The sequence below is a fragment of the Gopherus flavomarginatus genome, chromosome 2, assembly GCF_025201925.1.
Source record: "Gopherus flavomarginatus isolate rGopFla2 chromosome 2, rGopFla2.mat.asm, whole genome shotgun sequence".
Classification (NCBI taxonomy): domain Eukaryota; kingdom Metazoa; phylum Chordata; order Testudines; family Testudinidae; genus Gopherus; species Gopherus flavomarginatus.
The window spans coordinates 252,704,631-252,730,047 of NC_066618.1; the positions used below are offsets into that span (position 1 = coordinate 252,704,631).

The window sequence follows — 25,417 nt, forward strand, 5'->3', positions numbered from 1 at the left end:
GTTGTACCTCAGTGCTTGGCTGTAGATAATGGATCGTGTGGTGTGTCTGGGATGAAAGCTGGAGGCATGAAGGTAGGCATAACGGTTGGTGGGGTTTCGGTATAGGGTGGTATTAATGTGACAATCACTTATTTGCACCGTGGTTTCTAGGAAGTGGACCTCCCATGTAGATTGGTCCAGGCTGAGGTTGATGGTAGGGTGGAGGCTGTTGAACTCGTGGTGGAATTTTTCCAGAGTCTCCTTTCCATGGGTCCAGATGATGAAGACGTCATCAGTGTAGTGGAGGTAGAGAAGGGGCGTGAGTGGACGAGAGCTGAGGAAGCGTTGTTCCAGGTCAGGCATAAAAATGTTGGCATATTGTGGGGCCATGCGGGTGTCATATTGTGGGTGCCACTGATCTGGAGATATATATTGTCATCAAATTTGAAATAGTTGTGTGTGAGGATAAAGTCACAGAGCTCAGCAACCAGTTGTGCTGTGGCATCATCAGGCATACTGTTCCTGACAACTTGTGTTCCATCTGTGTGTGGGATGTTTGTGTGGAGAGCCTCTACATCCAAGGTGGCTAGGATGGTGTTTTCTGGAAGGTCACCAATGCATTGTAGTTTTCTCAGGAAATCAGTGGTGTTGCGGAGATAGCTGGGAGTGCTGGTGGCATAGGGTCTGAGTAGAGAGTCCACATATCCAGACAGTCCTTCAGTGAGAGTGCTAATGCCCGAGATGATGGGTCGTCCAGGATTTCCGGGTATGTGGATCTTGGGTAGTAGATAGAATAACTCTTGTTAGGGCTCTAAGGGTATGTAGATTTGTTCCAGTGTTAGTGTAGGGAGTGTCTTGAGTAGATGGTGCAGTTTCTTAGTGTATTCCTCAGTGGGATCTGAGGGATCTGGCCTGTAGAATTTGGTATTGGAGAGTTGTCTGGCACTCTCCTTTTGGTAGTCAGACCTGTTCATAATGACAACAGCACCTCCTTTAACAGCCTCTTTGATTGTAATGTCAGGGTTGTTTCTGAGGCTGTAGATGGCATTGCATTCTGCACGACTTAGGTTATGAGGCAAGTGATGTTGTTGTTTTTCCACAATTTCTGCCTGTGCACGTCGGAAGAAGCAGTCTATGTATAGGTCCAAACTGTCATTTCGACCCTCAAGAGGAGTCCATGTGGAGTTCTTCTTCTTCTTCTTGTGCTGTTGGTGGGAGGGTATCTATGTATCAATGCACTGTGTGCTAACCATTGGATTATTGGATATGAGGTGCAGAGGAGGGGGTAGTTTCACAAAGGGCTGAACTAGCTTAGGTATACAATTCCAGGAGAAGATTCCGTTCCCTGCAACCCAGAGTTACGTGCCTAACTCCCATTGAGGGGTGGGACTTAAACTTGTATCAACTAGATGAAAAAATGGGCCTAAAGAGTCAAAGATGTGAACATGACCCTGTCACTACTTAAAATTGCAACATGAACAAGTTTAGGGGTTTGGAATGCAGAGGTCTCTGCCTCTTTAGTGCCATGGCAAACATACTATTACAAATCCTTTAACCCTTTTATTAAAGATACAGAAAAAGAAGGAAAAACAGTTAAAGCATTTGGAAAGTAAAGTATTAAGGCGTTCAATATAACAAAATTCCTTGTTCCCTTTCCCATTAGCTGGAGAGAGTCTTTAGAAAGAACGTCCCCCTCCTCCTCCACCTTTGTTTGACAGTCTCTTAGATAGTAATAACTGGCCTTTTGGGGAAAGAAAAAAGGAGTTATTTGAGATGGGCTAGAGCTGTCATGGTGGCAGCTGTTAAAGTCTAATCCAATTTTCTAGAAGGCAGAACAAGACAAGCACACACAAAAGGGCAGAAAAAAACAGTAATGATAGAAAATGCAGCTTCTATCTCTGGTATTGACTCTCCCTTGCAACCTCACTGTTGGAAAAACACAGGCACAGCACAGTCTTATCACCCACTCTGAGACTTGAAAACTTACCCTAGCTAGCCTGACGCTAGTCTATTATTACATTTAGCTGCCTTTTTGGTAACAGGCTTACAGCAGTGTTGCAAAACATACAGTTTTGGCTGACTAAGCCAGGCTCTTATTAGACACAAGGAAAAAGGAGAGAGATAGGAAAAAGAAGAAATAACGTATGGAAGGAAAAGAACACATGGGTGGAGGGAGGAGAGACAAAGGCTTACATCCCAGATGGTGTTTGGGATTTAACTGGAACCAGTGGAGACAGTTGTCATGTGAGTCCTTCTCTCTGGCCTGACTTTGTCAGAACATCTCTCAGGATTAGGATGAAGTTCTGGGGTCTCAGGAGATGGTGAGCATGGCAGCCATAATGGTGCAGCTTGCTTCCTTATCTTTAAATTACCCAGCATCTGTGTTCATCTGTCTGTTCATCTTTTCTCCCAAAAGTCTCTTTCTGAGGACCCCAAAAGGGAGTGATGGTTGAAATATTATTTTATTTACCAATTAGATCCGTTTTGTGACACATCAGTTTTGATTTATTGATTTATTTCAGGCCCATACTACTTTTGTTTACTAGGCATGATCTTAACACTGTCCTTGAGTTATGTTAGTAAGCCTTTTTGTTTTGACTAATTCAATCTTTGTCTCCTTTTCTTACCTTTTCTCATCAACACTTGTTCCTGTGATATTTTTATGAACTTTCACTCGCTGTTCACAATTAAGATAATAGGGGAAATATGTAGGGCCAAACAGGCCAGACACCACTCCACAGCATTTCCTTCTGGCTAGTTTAGGCAGTTCCTTGCTCAGTGTGCTGGCTTCTGTCAATACCTTTCTTAGGCCTGGTCTACACTATGCGTTTAAACTGATTTTAGCAGTGTTAAACTGATTTAACGCTGCACCCGTCCATACAACGAGGCCCTTTATAACAATATAAAGGGCTCTTTAAACTGGTTTCTGTACTCCTCCCCGACGAGAAGAGTAGCACTGAAATCGGTATTACCGTATCAGATTAGGGTTAGTGTGGCCTCAAATCAACGATATTGGCCTCCGGGCAGTATCCCACAGTGCATCACTGTGACCTCTCTGGAAAGCAATCTGAACTCGGATGCACTGGCCAGGTAGACAGGAAAAGCCCCGCGAACTTTTGAATTTCATTTCCTGTTTGCCCAGCGTGGAGCACTGATCAGCACGGGTGGCCATGCAGTCCCAAATCCAAAAAGAGCTCCAGCATGGACCGTGCGGGAGATACTGGATCTGACTGCTGTATGGGGAGACAAATCTGTTCTATCAGAGCTCCGTTACAGAAGATGAAATGCCAAAGCATTTGAAAAAAATCTCCAGGCTATGATACAGAGTCCACAGCACAGTGCTGCGTGACAAGCATAACGGAAAGCCAAGGAATCAAATGGATGCTGAGGGAGGGAGGGAGGGGGTACTGAGGACTCCAGCTATCCCACAGTCCCCAGCAGTCTCTGAAAAGTATTTGCATTCTTGGCTGAGCTCCCAATGCCTGTAGGGTCAAACACATTTTCTGGGGTGGTTCAGGGTATAGCTCCTTAATTTACCCCCTCCCCCCTGTGAAAGAAAAACGGGGAAAAAATTGTTTCTTTACTTTTTTCAATGTCACCGTATGTCTACTGCATGCTGCTGGTAGACACGGTGCAGCGGCAGTGAACAGCAGCATCCTCTCCCTTCCCTTCCCCGGTGGCAGACGGTACTATACAAAAGGACTGATAGCCATCCTTGTCATCATCCCATGAGTGCTCCTGGCTGGCCTCAGGTGAGGTCGGCCGGGGGCACCTGGGTAAAAATAGGAATGACTCCCAGTCATTCCCAGTAGATGGTACAGAATGGCTGGTAACCGTCTTCATCATAGCAACTGGGGGCTGAGCTCCATCAGCCCCCTCCCTTTCATGTGTAAAGAAAAGATTCTGTACTGCCTGGACTATCATAGCAGCTGGAGGCTTCCTCTCCATCATTTTATCTCACTAACAAGTCAGTGTTTCTTATTCCTGCATTCTTTATTACTTCATCACACAAATGGGGGGACATTGCAATGATAGCCCAGGAGGGTTTGGGGAGCAGGGAAGCAATGGGTGGGGTTGTTGCAGGAGCACCCCCTAGAATGGCATATAGCTCATCATTTCTGTGGGATCTGACATGGAGCAGCTGTGCTCTCTGGTTCTCTGGTACACTGGTTCTGTAGTACACTTGCACCATATTCTAGGCAGGACTGACTCTATTTTTAGATACCATAAAGGAGGGTTTGACTCAGAGAGTCATTCACATTTTTGTCTTTGCGCCCCCGGCCGACCTCAGCCAGGGGCATCCGTGACAGCAGCAGACGGTACAGAATGACTGACTGATAACCGTCATCTCATCACCAATTTACAATGGCATGACAGGCGGAACAGAACAACTGATAACCGTCTCTGCTGTATTGCAAAAGCAAATTAATGCTGCTGTGTAGCGCTGAAGTACCGCGTCTGTTAGCAACATCCAGTAGGCATACGGTGACAATAAAAAAAGCTGAACAGGTTAAGTGGTTGCCGTGGTATGGCATCTCCCAGGGCAATGCATGGAAAAAGGGAGCGAAATGATTGTCTGCTGTTGCTTTCACGGAGGAAGGAATGAGTGACGACATTTACCCAGAATCACCTGCGACACTGTTTTTGCACCATCATGCATTGGGGTCTCAACCCAGAATTCCAATGGGCGGGGGAGACTGCGGGAACTATGGGATAGCTACCCACAGTGCAACGCTCCAGAAATCGATGCTTGCCTCGGACCATGGACACACACCACCGAATTAATGTGCTTAGTGTGGCTGCGTGCACTCAACTTTGTATTTTATGTAAAATCGGAATAATCCCATAGTGTAGACATACTCTTATACACCAAACTCTACCACTGCATTGTGTCAGGAGCCTGGCTGCCTCAGTTCAGTGTTGTGAAGTCCACTAGGTGGCAGTGTACCTAAAAATAAGGTGCTGCAATGCCCAAGGCCGCCTTGTGAATTTAGCCCATTCTTACTAAAATTATGACACATCCTTTAACAGTGCACTCTTTACCTATTGCAGATTTAATCCCATTGAAATGGACTTGGCTATGCTGGCTAGCACATGTACAGATACGAAAAGTTTAGTATATTGGCAAAGATTAAAAACATAGCTGGGCATATCAATAATATAAATTAAACTCTAACTGTGTCTGACAAAATGTTCAGCAAGAGTTGATAGGAAGTAACCAAGAAGCATTTATAAATAAGGTTGAGTAAATCTGCTGAAAATAGTCCACAACTGGCTATTATAAAAGGCATAATGTAAATTACTAATTGTATCTGTAAACTGTTTTTGTAGAATACTGACTACTGGAGACCGGCATTACATTCAGGCAGTTCTAGGAGCAGTTCCAAAGTTCTAGATGAAGTGAGCCACATATACTGAGTTGCTCAAGTTTAAACATTTTCCAAGTTTGTTTGTTCATTCATTCTGTTTGCTTGACCTTTATTGTCCTTTTCTGTATAGAGATATAAAGAGAGCTTGATAGGGCTTGCTGCTGCAATATGGAAGGCATATAAAACATGAACCTGAGGTCATCCTACTAACTCTTTTTAAAGTTTTGTAACTTTTGTGTGCTTTAAAAGCATTATTGAAGTCATTCTGGAAGGGTGTTCTGGCATTATGGAATTTACTATAATAACTGCAAATCACTTTATAAGATGAAGGCCCAACAGATTGGTATTGTTTGCCTGGTTTTTCAACCCAAGGAAAAAGTATTTAAGAGATTTGTGGATCTTGGAGAAAAAAACTGAAATCTGTACAACAGAGGTTAAATAGCCTCTTTGGGCTCTATTTTCAAAAGTTTGTGCTGTTTAGGACTGTGTTTGAAAACAGAACCAAAGGGCAGAAATTGATCCTGAACAGCACACCCTACATAGGATTAGGCACATGTAGGATCTTCTATAAACTAGTGAGAGTATGTGAGGCTATTTCTGCACTCTGCAGAAATTAGAAGTCAAAAAATGTAGAACTCTAACTGGTTGAGCTTATATTTTACAGTATGGTGCAGGGGTTGGCAACCTTTCAGAAGTGGTGTGCTGAGTCTTCATTTATTCACTCTAATTTAAGGTTTTGCATGCCAGTAATACATTTTAATGTTTTTAGAAGGTCTTTCTATAAATCTATAATATATAATTAAACTATTGTTGTATGTAAAGTAAATAAGGTTTTTAAAATGTTTAAGAAGCTTCATTTAAAATTAAATTAAAATGCAGAACCCCCCAGACCGGTGGGCAGGACCGGGACAGTGTGAGTGCCACTGAAAATCAGCTTGCGTGCTGCCTTTGGCACGCGTGCCATAGGTTGCCTACCCCTGGTATAATGGATGACCCTATTGAAGTCAATGGAAGTTTTATCATTGACTTCAAAAGGGCCAAGTTTATACCTGCTGTCTCTGTATATCAGAATTAATTTTGATATGATAGCACAAGTCAAAATTTTCCATCAAAAATTTGATGTAATTTAAATTTCTATTCAACATTTTCTGTTTTTAATGAGGTGCGGAGAGAGGAAAAATATATTTTTCTTTCATAAGTGATGAACCCAGGGCTGCAAAACCTTGTGTAGGTCATTCTTTTGTTAGTAATCCAGCTATCTTCAGGGGAATTACTTGTACTGAGCAAGGTTTATGCAGAAAAGTAAGGGTCTCTAGCACTGGCTCTAAGTTTTAAGTAAGGTGAGATACCCATGGGAAAGGGTGTATAAAGCATATATTTATAGTCACTGAGGACTGCAAAACAACAGACTTTAAAGTTGTGGTATGTTCATGTGAAAAAAAGCTATTACTGGTGCAGAGCGGTATCTGACCCTTCCTGGAATTTGGGAGGTGTAATTTTGTGGAGGGAAATTTCCATATTCAAGTGGAGAAAGAGACTGATATATATTTTTTTAAAGTGTCTGAGAGTGACCAGGAGTTTAGAATATTCTAATAAGTCCCGGGTAATAGATTAATGTTCTAAAGAGCAGGTGATGAGCCCAGAAGTATATGATGAATTCCTCTATCACTGTATGTACACACCAGATATGTAGTAGTGATTACCCATGTGATAAATTGATTGACAAGCCATCTGAATAATAAAATCATCATGCTAATAGACAATAGTGAAACCACCATATAAAATTACAGGATTAGCATATGGAAGCATACTGAAACATGCATGGAAATGTATATGGGAATACTATATATTAATAACTTCAAAAATTCATAATGGGTATGTCCACATGGGGCAGGGAAGTGTGTTAACTTGGGTTCAAATAGCAGTGAAGACACAGCAGCTCTGCTTTTAACTCAGGTTAGCAGCTGGAATTCAAGTCTATAAGGGAGCCTGCATTGGCATTTGAGCTGCTAATCTGACCTATTGCCAGGGAAAGATTGGTGCCAGGGAAAGATTTTTATTCCTGCAGAAATATTTAAGGAGAACATTGACTGGTGGGCACCTGATCTTGATATAAATAATGCACAGATTTTCCACTCAGGTTAGGCTACTGCTATTATCAATCCACTTCACAAAAAAGGGGATAGGAGAAACCTGGGGAATTATTCCCCGATCAGTTTATTGAACATTGCTTTAAAAATTTTCACCAGATATCTTTTGGGAACGTTAGAGGATTGGGCAGAAAAAATAAATTCTTTGCTCAGGAACCAGCTGGTTTCTGAAATGGCCACTCAATTACAGATAATTGTGTTATTCATTATTTAATCTACAAATATGTGCCTCCTAAGGATGAGGGGGAACTGTATGTGGCTTTTATTGATCTAAAATCATCCTTTGATTCTATTGAAAGGGACCATCTGTGGGGCGAATTGGGAATACCTGGAATAGATCTGCAGTTTTTTTTTTGTTTTTGTTTTTAAGAGCTCTTTGCAGACAAACAGTGGCCAAGATTAGAATAGGTCTGAGTGGGCAATTAACAGATTCCATCTCATTTACAAAGGTGGTTTGGCAGAACTTCTTCTCAGCCCTTTTCTTTTTAACTTTTATATCAATTATGTTTTAGCATTAAAAGGGGATTAGTATTTCCCCTGTAAAATCCATGAATCTCCCTATCTTTCTTATTATATGTGGAAGATATGGTTCTATTATCACAACCACTAGTGGGATTAAAGCATTTATTAAATTCATTTGGTTTATGCTGCCAATGGGAGAGCCTCTAAATTATTTAAATTCCAAAGTAATTGTCTTTAGTCAGAGCCAGAGGTTGCATAGAGGATCAATTGGCAATATATTGAACAAGTTAGCTCTTTCCCGTACCTGAGTGTCTATTTCTTACAGAATGGTTTGTGGGTTGAACACATTCAGGGAACAAAAGACAAGGCCACAAATTCTGTGCAAACTGTGTTACATTTTATTTCAACTCATGGGAGCAACTTCATTGCATCATCCTATAGTGTTTGAGGCTCAAATTCAAATCTTGTTTGGTGCAGAAATGTGGGGATGGAATGAACCCATGGAATTTGAAATGATTCAAAACAAATTTCTTAGGAAGATTCTTGGTCTCCCAATAATACTCTGGTCGCTCTTCTTAAAGTGAAGACAGGAATTAATTCTGTTTTGTCCAAAGCACAATATTATTTTTGCTTCGTATTCCTAGTATGTACCCACAGCATTTGCCAACTTGGCTATACTTAGAGGAACAGCTCAGTGAGACTGTCTCTCATAAATTTCCTTGGTTAGAGCATATTCAAAATTCTTTGCATTCTCTAAATTTCTCAGAATTGGAAATTATTAGATTTAAGTTTAAAAATATGAAATCCCTAATTAAATTGAGGGCAGCAGATTCTAATAAGCGTCTGGATATGACAGTTGTTTCCGTTACAAAGATATCACCTTGGTTCCCTCTTGTTAAAAAGGTTCATGGGTATGCCAGATTTAGACAATTTGTGCAATAATACATTCAGGAGGGCCTTGACAGGTGTCAGAAAATAGAATATTTGTTAGTAACTGACAACGTATCTGTGATCCGAGCAGTTTCCCTATATGCATGGTCAGCCACTAAAACAAGGAAAAGGAAGTGACCTGGTGATATCTGGTTTATATCCCTTTTTACTTTTTTATTTATATGCATTGCAGTATTTTATAACTTTGGATTTAGTTTAAAGTTCTGCTGCAATACTTTTTTGTTCCTTGGCCTAAGACTAAGCTGTTAATAAATTGTTGTTGTTACTATTTAAACCCTCCTATAAAATGAGTCTCTACCATTAAAGACTGTGGGTGAATTCTTGCTCATCTTACTCACATGAGCAGGCCTGTCACTCCCCAAGGACCCCTCCACCAGGGAGTCCCGTGGGAAGGCAGATCAGCATTGTATAATGCTAACGTTGTTGCAAGCATTGCAAAGCATTTCGGGGAGGGTCAAAGGTGTGTGAGTTGGGAGTGGAAGTTTCCTTTGCAGGTACAAGAGGCAGAGCGGGGAGGAAGGAAAAGAGCAGAGAATGGGTTAACTCAACACTTCAGCTCGCTCAGTCTCAGGTCGAAGATAAGATGCTGGCCCGTCACCCAAGGACACTGCTCACAGCCAAGACTTGGCTGACAGCTGAGAAAGACATGGGCTTGAATGTGCTCGAGCAGCTATGAGAAAGAAAAATCCAGCTGTACAGACCTGCAAGGCCAGTGAAGAAGAAAACAAAGTCCAGGGCTGCAGAGATTGAAAACACAGAAAAGATGACAAGCGGAGGGGCAAAGCCTTGAGTCCCAGGAGCTGGGGTGTTTTGGGAAAGCTAAAGAAGCCACAGAAAGCCAGTTTGGACTGGCACAGAGGGCACCAGGAGAAGAGGTGTCCAAATGGAGCACCCCTCCCCAAAGAGCCAGGACTTAAATCCCTCCTGAGAGCTGGAGCAATATGGAGAGCAACAGCAGACCTGGATGGCCTGGGCCCAGGACGACACTCTTGTCCATCCTTCTCCCCCTTTCCCCCCAACCCCCCTTTTTGCTGATGTTACACCCAGGCCTGGTCAGTCTTGGGTAGTGCATGCGTGAGTATAAAAGTGGGTTAGGCCTTGGGGTGCTAACGCTTTTCTTTCTTCCTTCAAGTGACGTGGGAGCATTCCCAGCACTCGCTGCTGTTTTATTTTATTATTAGAACTTTAAAATTTAGATGCTGGATGTGTTCTGTCATCTCCTCCCCAAAAAATCCTGTGGCTTCAGCCTGATCACCTGATGCCTTAGGCAGATTGGTAACAGAAATCTGTCACAGGTCTACTGAAGTCATTGGAGCTGATCACATGTGCAAGGTGAGCAGGATTTGGCTCTTGTGAATAAATAATTGTTTTGATTCCTCAGAGTAACATGCAATCATGTTCACTCCTGTTCAAAGAGAAACCTCCATAAGTGTTTGCAGCACTGTTGAACAAGAGTAATCGGGAACCTTTGGAGCAGGCTTTCCTTCCAAACCTGGATTGGAGAGAGAACATTGTCTATATACTGAGGCAAAAGCATTTGTCTTACTCAAATAGGTCATTCAGGTCAGTGGGTTTGCTTGTGTGAGTTAGACAAACAAGAATATGCCCTCTTTAAGAGTCTAATAAAAAACCCTGTGAAGTGAATAGAAAGATTCCCATTGGCTTCCTTGGGCTTTGGGTTAGCCCCTAACTAGTGACATCATTCACTGTAGCTATAATCAGTTAAGAATATTTCACCCACTCACTTTTCTGCTGCTTCTGTCATTTGTATTAAGTTTTAAAATTTTGAGTAATTTCTTCCACTCTTTGGTTTTAGATTTGGACGTGGTGATTCAAATGCTTCTCCTCCAAACAGCTGAGCCAACATTTAATAATATCACGCAAGTAAGTTTAAAAGCTCAAGATGTGATATGTTTAGAATGAAGGGGCAGATCTTCAGTTAAAGTCAATAGAGCTATGATAGTTTACATCAGTTGATGCCCTGGACTGCTCAAAAGGAATTAGACCTGAACAAGGTTGTGATGACTTGGCTCACTGCATGCTAACACGTTAACTAGAAAAAACAGGTAGGATACAAATGTCTGTAGAAATTAGTATTTTTACATTTGTCTGGGAAAAAAATGCAAAGTGAAGCAGAAAGTGAGTGAAAGCTGTTGTCAGTTCATCCACCTGCTAATGTATGTTGGTATTGCTTGCAGCTATATTTTGTGACAGCACAAGAATTTACAATAGTCTCCCAGTCACAACAAAGATACTTGCTTTTGCTTTTTTTGGCATGCAAACACATTGTTAGAGGCCTGTTAAAAAGCTGCACAGAGTCCTTCAAAAATACATTTCCCTGAATCGCTCAGCATACATGCTCTTTTTTAGCATCACAGGGATCTGTGTAGGCTGCATATAAGGGGCCAAATTCTATGCTTAACTTTCAGAAGTTACAGCTCAGACACTGTCCAGACAGAGTGAGGTATAAGGTGACTTTAAGATCTATTTGTGCCATTCGGATTCTGCATTGTTCCAGGGGCTAGTGCACCCTTGCCTACTTTCAAATAAGCTGTTACACGGTCTGTAATAGCAAGAGCACTGTGGATACTCCTCTTTATTCCTCCAGCCATGGCCCCAGCATGCCTCTATACAGCGGCTGAAAGAGAATTGGACTCTAAGCTTAACTTTGCTTCTGTCCTGGGGGAATACCCCTGGGAAACCTTATGGACCACTTACAACACAAAAGTGGTGTAAATAAGCTACAGGAGGGGCAGGTATCTGGCCTAGATACTGTTGAAGTTCAAGCAAGATTTAAAATAAAGCTTGGACAAAGTGAAATATTTCAGCACATGAATAAATCAGTTGGTCTTACCTCTCTGGAAATTAATGTTGTATTCAGTACAAAGCCCTGGAAGGAATTAGATTGATTTGTCTTGTCAATGAACAACAGCTCTGTGTGTATGTGTGAGACATACACATGTACACAGAACCACAGCCAATACTGTGATATCATATCAGAGCAGATCTTCAATTGATGAATATACACCTCTTAACCCAGTGATATATGCAAATCTGAGAAGGGACAAGTGTTATTAGCAGTAAAATGGCAGGAAGCTTGACCCTGGCCAAACTTTACTTAGCAAAAAAGAGAGAACTCAATTTTCAAGTTCTGATTATCTATTAGTCTGCACAGGAACAATTATTTATTCAGCAAACCTAAAATAAAAGAGCTACGAGTAATCTTGGTGTCTGTATAAAGGGAGAAGCAGACATACTGGGAGGAATTAGATCCTATTTTCTTGTCACCAAACATGCAACTGACTCAGTGCAGTGATGCTGTATTTATACTAGCTTCACAGAGAACAGAATCTAGCTCCTTCTTTCAAAATTGCATCAATTACAGCTGCTGACAAGGGCTCTGATTCAGCAAGGTTTTTCAGCCTGGAGTGGCTAGAGGCATTCTCTATGCTCCATCACACCAAATCCTGAGCATAAAGTCATCTGACATTGTGCAAAACATCACAATCTCACAAAGATCTGGCCTTCCTTTAGTCGCTCATCATACTCAAAAGTGGCATTGCATGCTTTACAACCTTGTCACCAGGATGGACAGAAATGCCTCAGCATACCAACCTCTCAAATTCTCCATCAAAGGGAGTACATGGTAACCCTACCTGGCATTGTCTCTAGGGCTGCCCCAGAAATGTATGGATTTTCAGGATTGAGCCAGATCTGAGAACTTCACTACATGATATCTGGGGCCATCAACTGTGGTCATTTTGGGTGGAGCAATGGTCCTCATTAGACTGTGCATATTTGTAAAGTCGTTAAGTCAGTGTTTCTCAAACTGGGGGTCACAAGGATATTGTGGGGGGGGGGTTGCCAACCTTTCTCTTGCCCTGCCTTCACAGCTGGGTGTCTGGAGAGTGGTGGCTGCTGGCCAAGTGCCCAGTTCTAAAGGCAGCACCACCGCCAGAAGCAGCACAGAAGTAGGGGTGGCAATACCACAACTGATCCTACACTAGTCAGATTTCACAGGGGAGACCAGATTTTACAGTCTGTGACACACATTTCCTGGCTCTGAATTTGGTAGGGCCCTAAAGATAACTTAACAGCTAAAACTAGAATTGTGTACGTGAAAGTGAGAACCAGTTGGGGCACTGGGAAACTGAGTCAAGTAGGTAGAAAAATGACTCAGTTTAATATTAGTATTCTTGGAGTGAGCAAACTGAGATGGACTGGAGGTAGAAGACTTCATTCAGACAAGCTGATATTCATACTCTTTAACAAAAAGGCAACTCAGGTGCTACAGGAATGGAAACTAGTTGACTTACAAAATTCATAAGAGAATATTGTTACAAATCATGCTAAAGTAACTATTAACCAGTGTTACACACCTAAACAGGTCATGATAAACAGGTAAAAGACACTTTCCATATTAGGTTGAAAGATGTACTAAACCAGATCCATGCTTATGTCATTCTGGTTATGGGTGATATGAAAGTCCAAGTTGATAATGACAGCCCTAGATGTGAACATTGCATGGGTAATCATAGAACTGAGGGACAAATAGACAATGGCAAAAGATTAATTAAGCAGTGCAGTATGTATAACCTGTGTATTGGGGGAGGGGAACTCTTCAGTATCAGGAATCAAAAACTAACATGGAAGTCAAATGATGGAATTACTGAGAAACAATTGGATCACATACAGAAAAGAGCAGGCCAAGAGATAACATAAGAAAACCATGGAGAAATATGTTGCTGTCTTGGAAACAGACTATAACAGAGCAAGAACAGGCATTTAACAGCTGGAGGTTGAAAGACTGGGTTACCATGTGTCACAAAGCACAAGAACATCTAATAATAGTAACAGTGAAGCATGTGCTTGATTACCTTTCTGGATTGGGGGTCATAAAACCTAAATCTGCTAATGAGTTGAACTTCAAGACCCCTTTTTCCCATTAGTGTGAAATACTCATTTCCCACAGACAGTAAACAACATTTGGGGAGAGCCCCCTCCCCAATGTACCCTGTGAAAGGTTCCCCCCAGGATGCCACCTGGAAGTGTGGTACCACTGAGCTCTCTCATTCACGAGCCTGGGCTTCCTCTCAGCACTGTGCTGCTCTGATAAGTTATGACTGGTCCCAGACCTACACTTCCACCAGAATTCACACAGGCAGGAACACACCCAGTTGCAGTTACATGCAAGCTTTGGCCAGCCAGTGCATGAACCAACAATAGAGAGGCTACAGCCAAAATATCGCCCAGCCCAGGTCCTAAGAACTGAACCATCCTGCTCTGATAGAAACCCTGACCAGAACGAATTTATTACTCAGTTTGCCTCTCCTTCAATGTGGAGAGGAATATGCACAATACACGTGTGTTAAACCAAGCTGAGATTTTCCCCAGACACTTCAGTCGAAGGTACACTGGTTTAGATTAAAACACAACACAGGTTTATTAACTGAAACAAGATAGATTTTAAGTGATGGCAAACAGATCAGAGCAGATTACCCAGCAAACAAACAAAACTGCAAACTAAGCCTAAAATATTAGATAGATTGGATATGAATTAGCAAACTCTCACCCTGGCTGATGATACTAGCAGTTCACCAGGTTTCCGTACATAGGCTAGAAATCCTTTTAGCCTGGGACTGACCCTTTTCCAAGTCCAATCTTTGTTCCTCAGATGTTTCCAGGAGCTCTCTTGTGTGAGGAGTGAGGCCCCTTGATGATGTCACACCCCACCTTATACAACTTTAACATATGGCAGGAACCCTCTGTTCCAAAATCAGTTCCCTGCCCAGTTTGTGGAAAAATACAGGTACTCAAAATGGAGATCAGTGTTTTGTGGTCTGGTCACATGTCCTTGCATGTCCTGCTGAGTCATAGCAGTCATTACTCATAGGCTGTCTGGAGCATTCTCAGAAAGGCTCACCAGGTGGGTGATAAGCTTATCCTAAGGCCTATTGTTTTTCCTAATGGCCCATTACCCGAATATGCCCTTCACAACCAGCTGTCTAGGCTGGAAGCATTTTGCCTAGGAGGGGTCGCACAAGTGTAACCACATCTGAAACACAGATACATCATCAATATTTATAACTTCAGATACAAAAACGATAGATGCATACAAATAGGATAATCATATTAATCAAATCATAATTTTTCCAATGACACCTTACATGACTCATCTTGTACAAATTGCATCATTATGTCATAATTATATCAATCATACAACCATAAAGAATATGGGGTGCAGTGTCACAATAAAACCTAAATCTGTTAATGAGTTGACCTTCAAGACCCCTTTTTCCTATTAGTGTGAAATACTCATTTCTCACAGACAGTAAAAAAACATTCGTGGGGCACCCTCCCCCAATGTACACAATTTAATAAATTATTTAAAATGAAATCACAAAGTAGTTCCTACTTAGATACTAAAAACATTTTGATTGATTACACAACTGTTATGGCATCAAATAGTCATAGTGCATTTTATTATTCAGTCTGGTTACTATATAATGTTTAAGCAATCACATTTATTTTACTCTAATAAATATCATACAACCTTAGCATTACTAACAAAAACAGTAGTTCTACTCTAACATTTTCTCCTTTTCTAAAGTCACATTGTTTGGTCCTCAGGGTGCATGGAGGTGCGTTGTTTGGTCCTCTGAGGTCAGTGAACTCAACTTCTGAGATAGGAAAGCATTTTCTCTTTGGTTGCTCCATTGGAACTGGTAGTGGGTGGAGTCAGTGCACTCATGTCCAAGTGTGGGATATCTATTGGGTCAAGTGGTTACAGCACAGCACCACAACTGAGGATATCTGAGTTGTCCCTTGCTCTGCCACAGACTGGTAAGGTGACTTTGGCAAACTATTGAACTGCTTTGTGCTTCGGTTTTCTAACCTGTAAATTAAGGATAATAATACAATCCGTAAAATAATACAATCCATAAAGAGCAACAAAGAGTCCTGTGGCACCTTAAAGACTAACAGAGATATTGGAGCATGAGCTTTCATGGGTGTAAACATGAAGCTGAGGAAGTGGGTGTGACGATGCAGTTCTGGAGGGACCCAACTGAGAGTGCCAGTTCAGGACCAATTGCTTAAACAGGGCAGTTACAGACCAAGGCTGGGGTTTTTCCACCTCTAAGGCAAACCAAACCAGCCAGACAAAAAGGACTTTGGTTTCACCCCACTGGCTAACCACAAATCACACAAGCAATTTCCTTAGACACTCCAATCTCCCAGTATCACCACCAGTGCCACCCGTCCTGGGGATGAATGGTTATGAAAACCAACACCCCAGTAAAAGAAAAAGGTTCTCTCGATCCCAAAGGACCAAGCCCCAGACCCAAGTCAATATACACATCAGATCTTACCCACAAATCACGCTGTTGCCAGTCCTTTAGAATCTAAAATCTAAAGGTTTATTCATAAAAGGAAAAAGATAGAGATGAGAGCTAGAATTGGTTAAAAGGAATCAATTACATACAGTAATGGCAAAGTTCTTAGTTCAGGCTTGTAGCGGTGATGGAGTAAACTGCAGGTTCAAATCAAGTCTCTGGAGCACATCCCCCACTGGGATGGGTCATCAGTCCTTTGTGTAGAGCTTCAGTTTGTAGCAAAGTCCCTCCAGAGGTAGGAAGCAGGATTGAAGACAAGATGGAGATGAGGTATCAGCCTTATATAGGCACTTCCAGGTGTAAGAACACTTCTTTGTTCTTACTGTGGAAAATTACAGCAAAATGGAGTTTGGAGTCACATGGGCAAGTCCCTGCATACTTTGCTGAGTCACAAGGTGTATCTGCCTCCTCTCAAAGGATCAATTGTGTAGCTGATGGTCCTTAATGGGCCATCAAGCAGGCTAAGCAGAGCTAACACCAACTTGTCTGGGGTGTCACCCAGAACTACAGCACCAATTTGAAATACAGACAGTATACAGACAATACTTATTAACTTCAACTACAAAATGATACAGACATACAGACAGCATAATCATAACCAGTAACCCATAACCTGGTCCTAGACACCTTATATGACCCCCTCTACACAAGATTTGGTGCCTCTACAGGACCTTGGTTGCAAACTATGTTCTATATGGTTCCAGTTTATACCAATAACGTCATCACAGTGGGTATTCATCCATGAAAGCTTATGCTCCAATACGTCTGTTAGTCTTTAAAGTGCCACAGGGCTCTTAATCTGGGTCGGTAAAAATCAACAAACACGGCTACTCCTGTGATACTTAATACAATCCATATGTACCTCACAGAGGTGTTGTGAGGCTTAATCAGGTAGGACTAGATTATTATGAGCTCTAATATTGCCACAAAGGGCAGTTGAGGGGGTAAGGCCACTCTCAGCAGCCCACACTACAGTAACTCCCCACTTAACATCCTCTCGTTTAACATTGTTTCGATCTTACCTCCCTGCTCAATTACAGAATGTGCTCCATTTAAAGTTGTGCAATGTTCCTCTATAGCGTCATTTGGCTGCCTGCTTTGTCCACAGCTGGCAGCCCCCCTATCAGCTTCCCTATGTCCCCCCCCACAGTGCCTCCCACCCGCCAGCAGACCCTGTGATCAGCGCTTTCCCCCACCTCCCCCTGTCTCCTGCCCGTGACAATCAGCTGGCTTCCCCTCCAGCCCCTGCCTCCCGAATGCCACAAACCAGCTGATTGCTGTGAGCAGGAGGTGGGGGAGGGAAAGGGGAGCCTGCACGCTAAGTCCTTGCTTCTCCCCCGTCCCTCCTGCCCCCTGAACATCACAAACCAGCTAATTGCTACAGGGAGGGTGGAGAGCGAGGACGCGGTGCACCTCCCCTGCCTCCTGCCCACAGCAATCAGCTGGCTTGCAGTGTTCAGGAGGCAGGAGAGGGAGGGGGAGCCTGCACACCGTGTCCTCTCCCTCCCTCCTGAATGCTGCAAGCCAGCTGATTGCCATGGGCAGGAGGCAGGAGAGGGATGGAGGAGGAGTGAGGACGTGGTGTGCCGAGTAAAGAGGGAGAAGGAGGAGGAGGGGGAAGAAGAGGCAGATTAAGGGTGGGGGCTTGGGGAAAGGGATGGGGTGTGGTGGCGTGGGCAGGTCGAGGGTTGAGCCCCACGTCCCCGGTGCTTACAGAGTAGGGGAAGCTGCCCCTGCTGCTGCGCAACATGCTTCTCCTAGCCTATAGCACCTTCAGCCTCTTTGCCTGCCTTATTGTCTCCAGTGCCAGTGGGCTGTGCCTGTGTGGAGTAAGGTGAGGGCACCTCCCAATTATAGTACTGTACTCTATGGCAAAAAAAAAAAATTCCCTGGGACCTAGCCCCCCCATTTACATTCATTCTGATGGGGAAATTGGATTTGCTTAACATCGTTTCACTTAAAGTTGCATCTTTCAGGAACATAACTACAACGTTAATTGAGGAGTTACTGTATCTGGAACGTGGTTCAGGGATCCCTGCTACTGCTTCCTTCTGTTGCACAGACAGGAACAGGGCATGAACACAGCCATTGCTCTGCTCATCCAGCACACCAGCCAATGAAACTGGATGGGTGCAAAGGAAGAAGTAAACTATGCCCTCTTCAGGATTGCAGGAAACTTTTTTCTACCATCAGAGCAAGAGGGGAACAGAGAAGGAATTGTGAATAAGTCACAATTTCATTCTTGGTGCTCCTTCTGCAGCAATGCAGCTGTACATCTCACCACATTTAGGGCAGAGCCTAAACTCAGTCTGGCATTTTGTTTATGATGGGCTTTAACATTCGCAGATGAAAGAAGTTAGATGAGGACTACTTTGTGCAATCCTTATGCTGGGTGAGCACTTACTTACTCCAGTGGTTCAGTTGACTTCAACAGGACAACTTATGTGAGTAAGCATGCCCACTAACGTCAGTAAAGGTAGCGCAATCAAGCCTTGTGCAATAAGTGCTTTCCTCTCTCTATTCAGCCTAGGTCAGATTCTAGAATTCCCTCTCAAACTGAGTAGTCCCTTACTCCACTGACTCCAGTGAAATACTCATTAAGTAAATTACAACTCAACATAAATAAGAGTGGTGGAACATTGCCACCTGTTAGCTGCAGGGGCTGGGACTACAGAGAAGTCCTCTTAGCTGCTAGAGGAAGGGAGTGTTTCCTATTCTTATTTCCAAATGCAGGGGGCAGAAGTGGAAGGCGGCAAGGGAGGAAAAATGTGTCACTCAGATAACTCACCCTCCCAACTAGCACTCTGAAGTGCTGACAGGGACCTATATCAAGATCTCCCCAGCTAAAGAGGAGTACTACAGTGTGTGTGTCCTTCATTCTGTAGTAATGCCCCCACGAATATTGTTTCTTAAAAATATAATTTACTTTCTTAGTAAATAGTAAAACTTCTGTCTGTAGTATTAGAGCATTTGCTTAAAAATATTAAGAATTCATCCTCTGAACTTGGAATGTAATACTGCCATTTGGCTTTCATTTTCCCTAATGTTTCATATTACTGTTGATGGGGAAAACTAACTGTGGGAAAAGAATATCACGTCTTTGTTTTCCATTTGAAACCTTGGAAGTACTACAGCAATCTGATATTATTTTGACTACTGCAATGCCAACATTGAAAAAATATGGTTGTTGTTAATCCATACATTTTACTCCTTACTTGGTCTAAAACTTGTAGTGTTACTTTCAAGTAACAAATTTGTAGAGAGCAAGAATTTAACAGAGTTGAAGGAGAATTTGCAGGGACATAAGAGAAAATGTCCCATTAAGAGGCATCGTGCTCTAGTGGTTTAAGCTATTGGGAGTAGGGAGACCTGGGTCCTACTGCAGATTGTGTGGCTTCAAGAGAGTCACTTCCTCTCTGCCTCAGTTTCCCTGTCTATAAAGAAAGACCCTTACCTCCTTCCCTTCATCACCAGGATGTTGTGAGGATCAGTTAATTAATGTTTGCAATGTGCTTGGAGCAGGAAGGCACTATTTAAGTGACAAGAATTGTTAACAAAAGGTGGAGGGGACTGATGGTAGGATTCCATCTCAATGTGAAGGAAGTTGGAAGAGGGCTGATGGGTAATGTGATGATATGTGAGAATTGCCAGTGAGGTAATATAGGTCAGAGGATGAGCTTGTGCCTTGCATATGTGCATGTGCTCAGCTTCTCTGCAAATCAGACTGTATGAGAGTATTTGGATGAGGAAATGGAACAGAGCCCTGGTGACTGTGGCTACAGTGGGATATAAGGTAGGTTAATGACTGCTGGCAGATGGGTGTAAGAGGAGAAGAGACTGACATGTGTATGCTTGTAGGGAGGGGAAAATGGTTAATTTAAATACTGAAAAGAATAAAAACTAAGGAATGCATACTAAAGGCTTTTTAAAAGAAGTCTTATTAATGCTCAGAATGATACACAACAATACATAACTCAGCTACTCATTTTCACATTTCGGAAGTTTTGCCACACCTGCTTCTAGCTTTGCAAAAATGAAACCTGCTCATGAGCTTTACAAAACCAAAATCAATCCCATTTTGCCCCTTTGCACCATGAAGTAACAGAATATCAACAATGCTGTCTTATAATGTTGGGTAATGCAAAATCTGGTAATACAAACTGGTGAAAGAGAAACTTATGCCATGTGTCAAGTATCAGAGGGGTAGCTGTGTTAGTCTGGATCTGTAAAAGCAGCAAAGAATCCTGTGGCACCTTATAGACTAACAGACGCTTTGGAGCATGAGCTTTCGTGGGTGAATACCCACTTCCTCAGATGCATGTAGTGGAAATTTCCAGGGGCAGGTATATATATGCTAGCAAGCAAGCTAGAGATAACGAGGTCAATTCAATCAGGGAGGATGAGGCCCTGTTCTAGCAGTTGAGGTGTGAAAACCAAGAGAGGAGAAACTGGTTCTGTAGTTGGCAAGCCATTCACAGACATTAGGAATGGCAATATACAAAAACCTGTAGGAGAGCACTTCAACCTCCCTGGCCACACTATAGCAGACCTTAAGGTAGCCATCCTGCAGCAAAAAAACTTCAGGACCAGACTTCAAAGAGAAACTGCTGAGCTTCAGTTCATCTGCAAATTTGACACCATCAGCTCAGGATTGAACAAAGACTGTGAATGGCTTGCCAACTACAGAACCAGTTTCTCCTCTCTTGGTTTTCACACCTCAACTGCTAGAACAGGGCCTCATCCTCCCTGATTGAACTGACCTCGCTATCTCTAGCTTGCTTGCTAGCATATATATACCTGCCCCTGGAAATTTCCACTACATGCATCTGAGGAAGTGGATATTCACCCACAAAAGCTCATGCTCCAAAACGTCTGTTAGTCTATAAGGTGCCACAGGATTCTTTGCTGCTTATGCCATGTGTGTCCCTGGAATCAATTAGGTTGGACCACAGCTGAAGTTACCCCATATTAGTCTTTCCAAGTCTATAATATGTCTTTTTAGTCAAGGCATTTAGTATTATCTTATTTTGGAAAATAGGGTGAATATTTTGCTGGGCATAATGAAAGGGCATTTGTGGAGACATAAAGCATAGAATGTAGTGCATAGTTTGGTAGAGTGGAGAATTAAAGATCTTAATTTGCTTTTGCCCAGTGGAAAGGTGACAATCTTGTTTTTCAGTTTTCCCCCTACTGTGCCAACTCACCCACACTTAATGATACTTTGACTGATGAAGGTGAATGATAATTGTTGCTGCATTTACATCAATATAATAGGACTAATAAATCCTCTTGTCAGCTAAATATTGAAATACAGTGCACTCCACTTAATTGGGATATATTAATTTGGATATCTGCTTAATTGGGATCTTTTCCAGGAATGACTGCTCCTTAATTAGGATAGTAATTCTGCTTCTTTTTACTTTGTTTTGGCTAGAGAAGTGGTGCTAATTTACTATGGCCTAGATTCCATCACACTTACTCATGCTGAATAGTTCCTCACTTTGCGAGTAGCCATGTTGAAACTATTGGGACTACTTGTAGGCTGTGTTACCACTCAACATGAGTAATATTGGCAGGATCCAGCCCTACATGAGATATTTGATTCTAGATGAAGCACAGGATTTCAACTGTGCAAAACAAAATCTTGTCAGGTGATCTGAACTGCCAGACACAGATGGCCTCCATATTTTTTCTACCGACAATAAGGGACCCTTACTGAAGCTGTCTGTTGACAGAGATAAATGTTCCAAGAAGAATCTCCATGAGGACTTGCTCTGTGGTAGATTTTATGTCTGAGCTTACTCCTTCCTTATTCTACTTCCATTTACTTTCTAATTCCTGCCTTTTCTCTGCATGAATTCTCTGCTCTGTGTCCTCAGAGCAGAGTGTTAAATTTGGAAACCTACAACAGTATAAATAGCAGGTGCAAGAGAGAATTTCAATTAAGTTTGGTTTTAAAAACAAAACCTTTAAACTTGGTTGGCTACTTAATCCAGAAGATTCATCAAAGTGTACCCCAGTTAAGAAGATTCTATTATATTGTTTAAAGTATTTAAATAGTACTATCTCCGGCTGCAGCAGGGGTAGGCAACCTATGGCACTCATGCCAAAGGCAGCACGTGAGCTGATTTTCAGTGGCACTCACGCTGCCCAGGTCCTCGCCACCGGTCCGGGGGGCTCTGCATTTTAATTGAATTTTAAATGAAGCTTCTTAAACATTTTAAAAACCTTATTTACTTTACATACAACAATAGTTTAGTTATATATTATAGACTTATAGAAAGAGATCTTCTAAAAACATTAAAATGTATTACTGGCATGCAAAACCTTAAATTAGAGTGAATAAATGAAGACTCGGCGCACCACTTCTGAAAGGTTCCCGACCCCTGGGCTAGAGTAAGGGTACAATCCAACCATAATTATCAAAACCAGTATTCTCCTTATAGTACATGCCAATGCTTATGCAGAATAGATTACCAAATGGTAAATCATTACAGTTCTTAGAATAACGTAGGTCTACATTAAGGTAAGAGATTTCAGAGCTTTTCCCCCAACTCTTCTGTAATGAAATCTCTTCTCAAAAATTCCAATCCTGTGGAAGATAATAAAATAAAAAAGATTTGTACTACTTCAGTAGTTAATCATACAAAAAAGATTGTGAGTGCTACAAATTAGTAGCATTAATTGCTGTCTAATACCAATAATGGTTTGAGGATGAATAGAAATTAATGGAGAATTTCAGTAGAGTTGTAGTATCAGAGGGGTAGCCGTGTTAGTCTGGATCTGTAAAAAGTGACCAAGAGTCCTGTGGCACCTTATAGACTAACAGAAGTATTGGAGCATGAGCTTTCATGGGTGAATACCCACTTTGTCAGACGCATGTGAGTAGAATTATAGTTTGTGTGCCCCCCCCACTGAAAAGTAATAGAAGATAGGAAAACTACTCAGAGCTATAACCATGCACTTCGTAAGAATTGTTGTCACTAGCTTCTTGTCAGCAGAAAACTTTGTGTGTGGAGTGTGTGTATGTGTGTGTGTGTGTGTGTTTGTGTGGGCAGGTGGAAGGGGGATTGGGTTTTGGTTTGTGAATTTAGAGGTCATGGAAGATGCTTGATTGACGGCTCTAGGCACTGAAGTCTACAGATGGATGAGCTCACTTAAACATTATTGGTTTTGTGTTCTACTTATGAGAAAGTGTGAAAAAAGAGCAGAGAGGTAGAAATATTAAAGTGAAATCAAATATAATTTTTGATTTCACTTTAATATAGATATAATACACAGTGAGAGAGAGAGACCCAGCTCCTGCACTACTCTGGAGACGTACAGGGGATTTAAATAGTCCTCTCGGAACACCCGTGTCATGAGGAGAGAGATACTCCAATTAATATAGATTGAGTGTGATGGTTCTATGTCAGTTCCCTTCCCTGCTCTCAGGATTAGGGATATGTTGGATATGTCCCAGGGGCAGGATGGGATGTGGCTGGAGCACACTGCACTCTGTAAGTATTTTCTGGTGGGATAATGGCCTGTAGAGGGATGGAAGAAGCTGGTATAATTAAAGTAGTTCAGGGGCACTGAACTGAATATATTCATAGATTACAAGGCTGGAAGGAACCATTGTGATCATGTAGTCTGACCTCCTGCATAACGCATGCCATAGCATGTCCCTGAATTAACTCCTGTTTGAACCAGAGCATGTCTTTTAGAAAGACAGACAATCTTGGGAAAACTATCACAACCCTTAGTAAATTGTTCTAACAGTTAATTACCCGCACAGTTAAAAAATTGCACCTTTAAATAGATTTATTTTAACATGATAAATCAAATTTAAGCTAAATTGATTTTAACCACTCTTAACTGTTGTAAGAGTATCCACAGAGGTTGGAACTGATTCAGATAGATCAATTTTGAAACCAGCTCAGTCAAATCACTGTAATTTCTGTGTGTAGACCAGCCCATGAGGCAGAGTGGGTAGGCTACTTTTAAAATGTTAATACCGGTATTTGAATATAAGATACATTTTTAAAAGTTACACTGCAGCCCACCTATAGAAACTGCTGTGATAGAGGCACTTTCTATGTTTAAAAAAGAAAGCATTTTGCCTTGTGTGGATGGTTGAGGTCTTTCCTTGTCCTTTGACTCCACAACTTTTAATAGCATCATGTTTCCTACATAATAATGTTGATTAGGAGTTTTCAACACTCAAACTGACTTAGGCATTTTCTTTAAATGTCTTCAGGATAATGTGACATGATGCCAGGAGCTGCAGACTGTGGGCCTGGTCCTGTAACCCAGTCCACTAACATGCACCCCATCCCCTTCTACAGAGAAGCCCCAGTGATTTCCCCATGGGGGCTTTTAACAGGAGAAATCATTTTTTCAGTCTGAGGAGCAACCAATTCCTCTATGAACTGAAAACTCCAGTTGATCAATTTTTTTTAATACAAAATATTTAAGACTTAAGGGGGTCAGCTGTTCCCACTCCCACACACATTACAATAGTGATGAGTGGTAATAATTTTACTATCTTGTAAAAACAAAATTCTGTAGTAGTGGATTTAGAAATGTGCTGGGAGGGGTGGGGTCATCATAAGATTGCTGTGGTGAAATCTAACCTTGAAACACATTGGAAATCAACAGTAAAAGGGATCCATTCACCAGTCTGTAATTAGAAACTTACTTCCAATAATTGTTGTTTCTTTGGGACTTTTGCATGGCAAATCATCAAATGTTTTTAAACTAAAAGAACAAGCTGTTGTAAGAGGCTTTAATTCAGTCTCTTTCCAAACTTTATTTTTTTTAATATATTTGTCTTAATTTTAACTTGATCCTTCGTATTAAAAATGTACTTTGTGGACATTTTGTGAGTGTAATTGAATTCATTCAGCCTGTGCTTCCTATCATATACACGTGCTGGTTTGTTCTGGAATTTATCAGGCTTTGTTATTTAGTGTCTGCCGACAGTTCTGTAAGATCTCTTCAAAGAGCTAGGCAAAGAGAAAACAATGCTGATACTGTATTTTCCATCTTGGTTTTCATTTTTTTCCTTTCTGTATAGAAAAAGTCTCTAGAAAACCACTGTAAGCATCTGTGATCAGCTTTGCATGATGCT

The 25,417-nt window shown here is 41.8% G+C and overlaps 1 protein-coding gene across 1 annotated transcript in view; it reads left to right on the top strand.

Moving 5' to 3' along the window:
- The window catches only part of CNBD1 (cyclic nucleotide binding domain containing 1), a 301,514-nt gene that overhangs the window by 251,940 nt on the left and 24,157 nt on the right, over window positions 1-25,417 (top strand). The window contains exon 11 of the mRNA XM_050941062.1: window positions 10,728-10,795. Coding sequence (XP_050797019.1) covers window positions 10,728-10,795 — 68 coding nt within the window. The remainder of the gene's footprint in view (window positions 1-10,727; window positions 10,796-25,417) is intronic.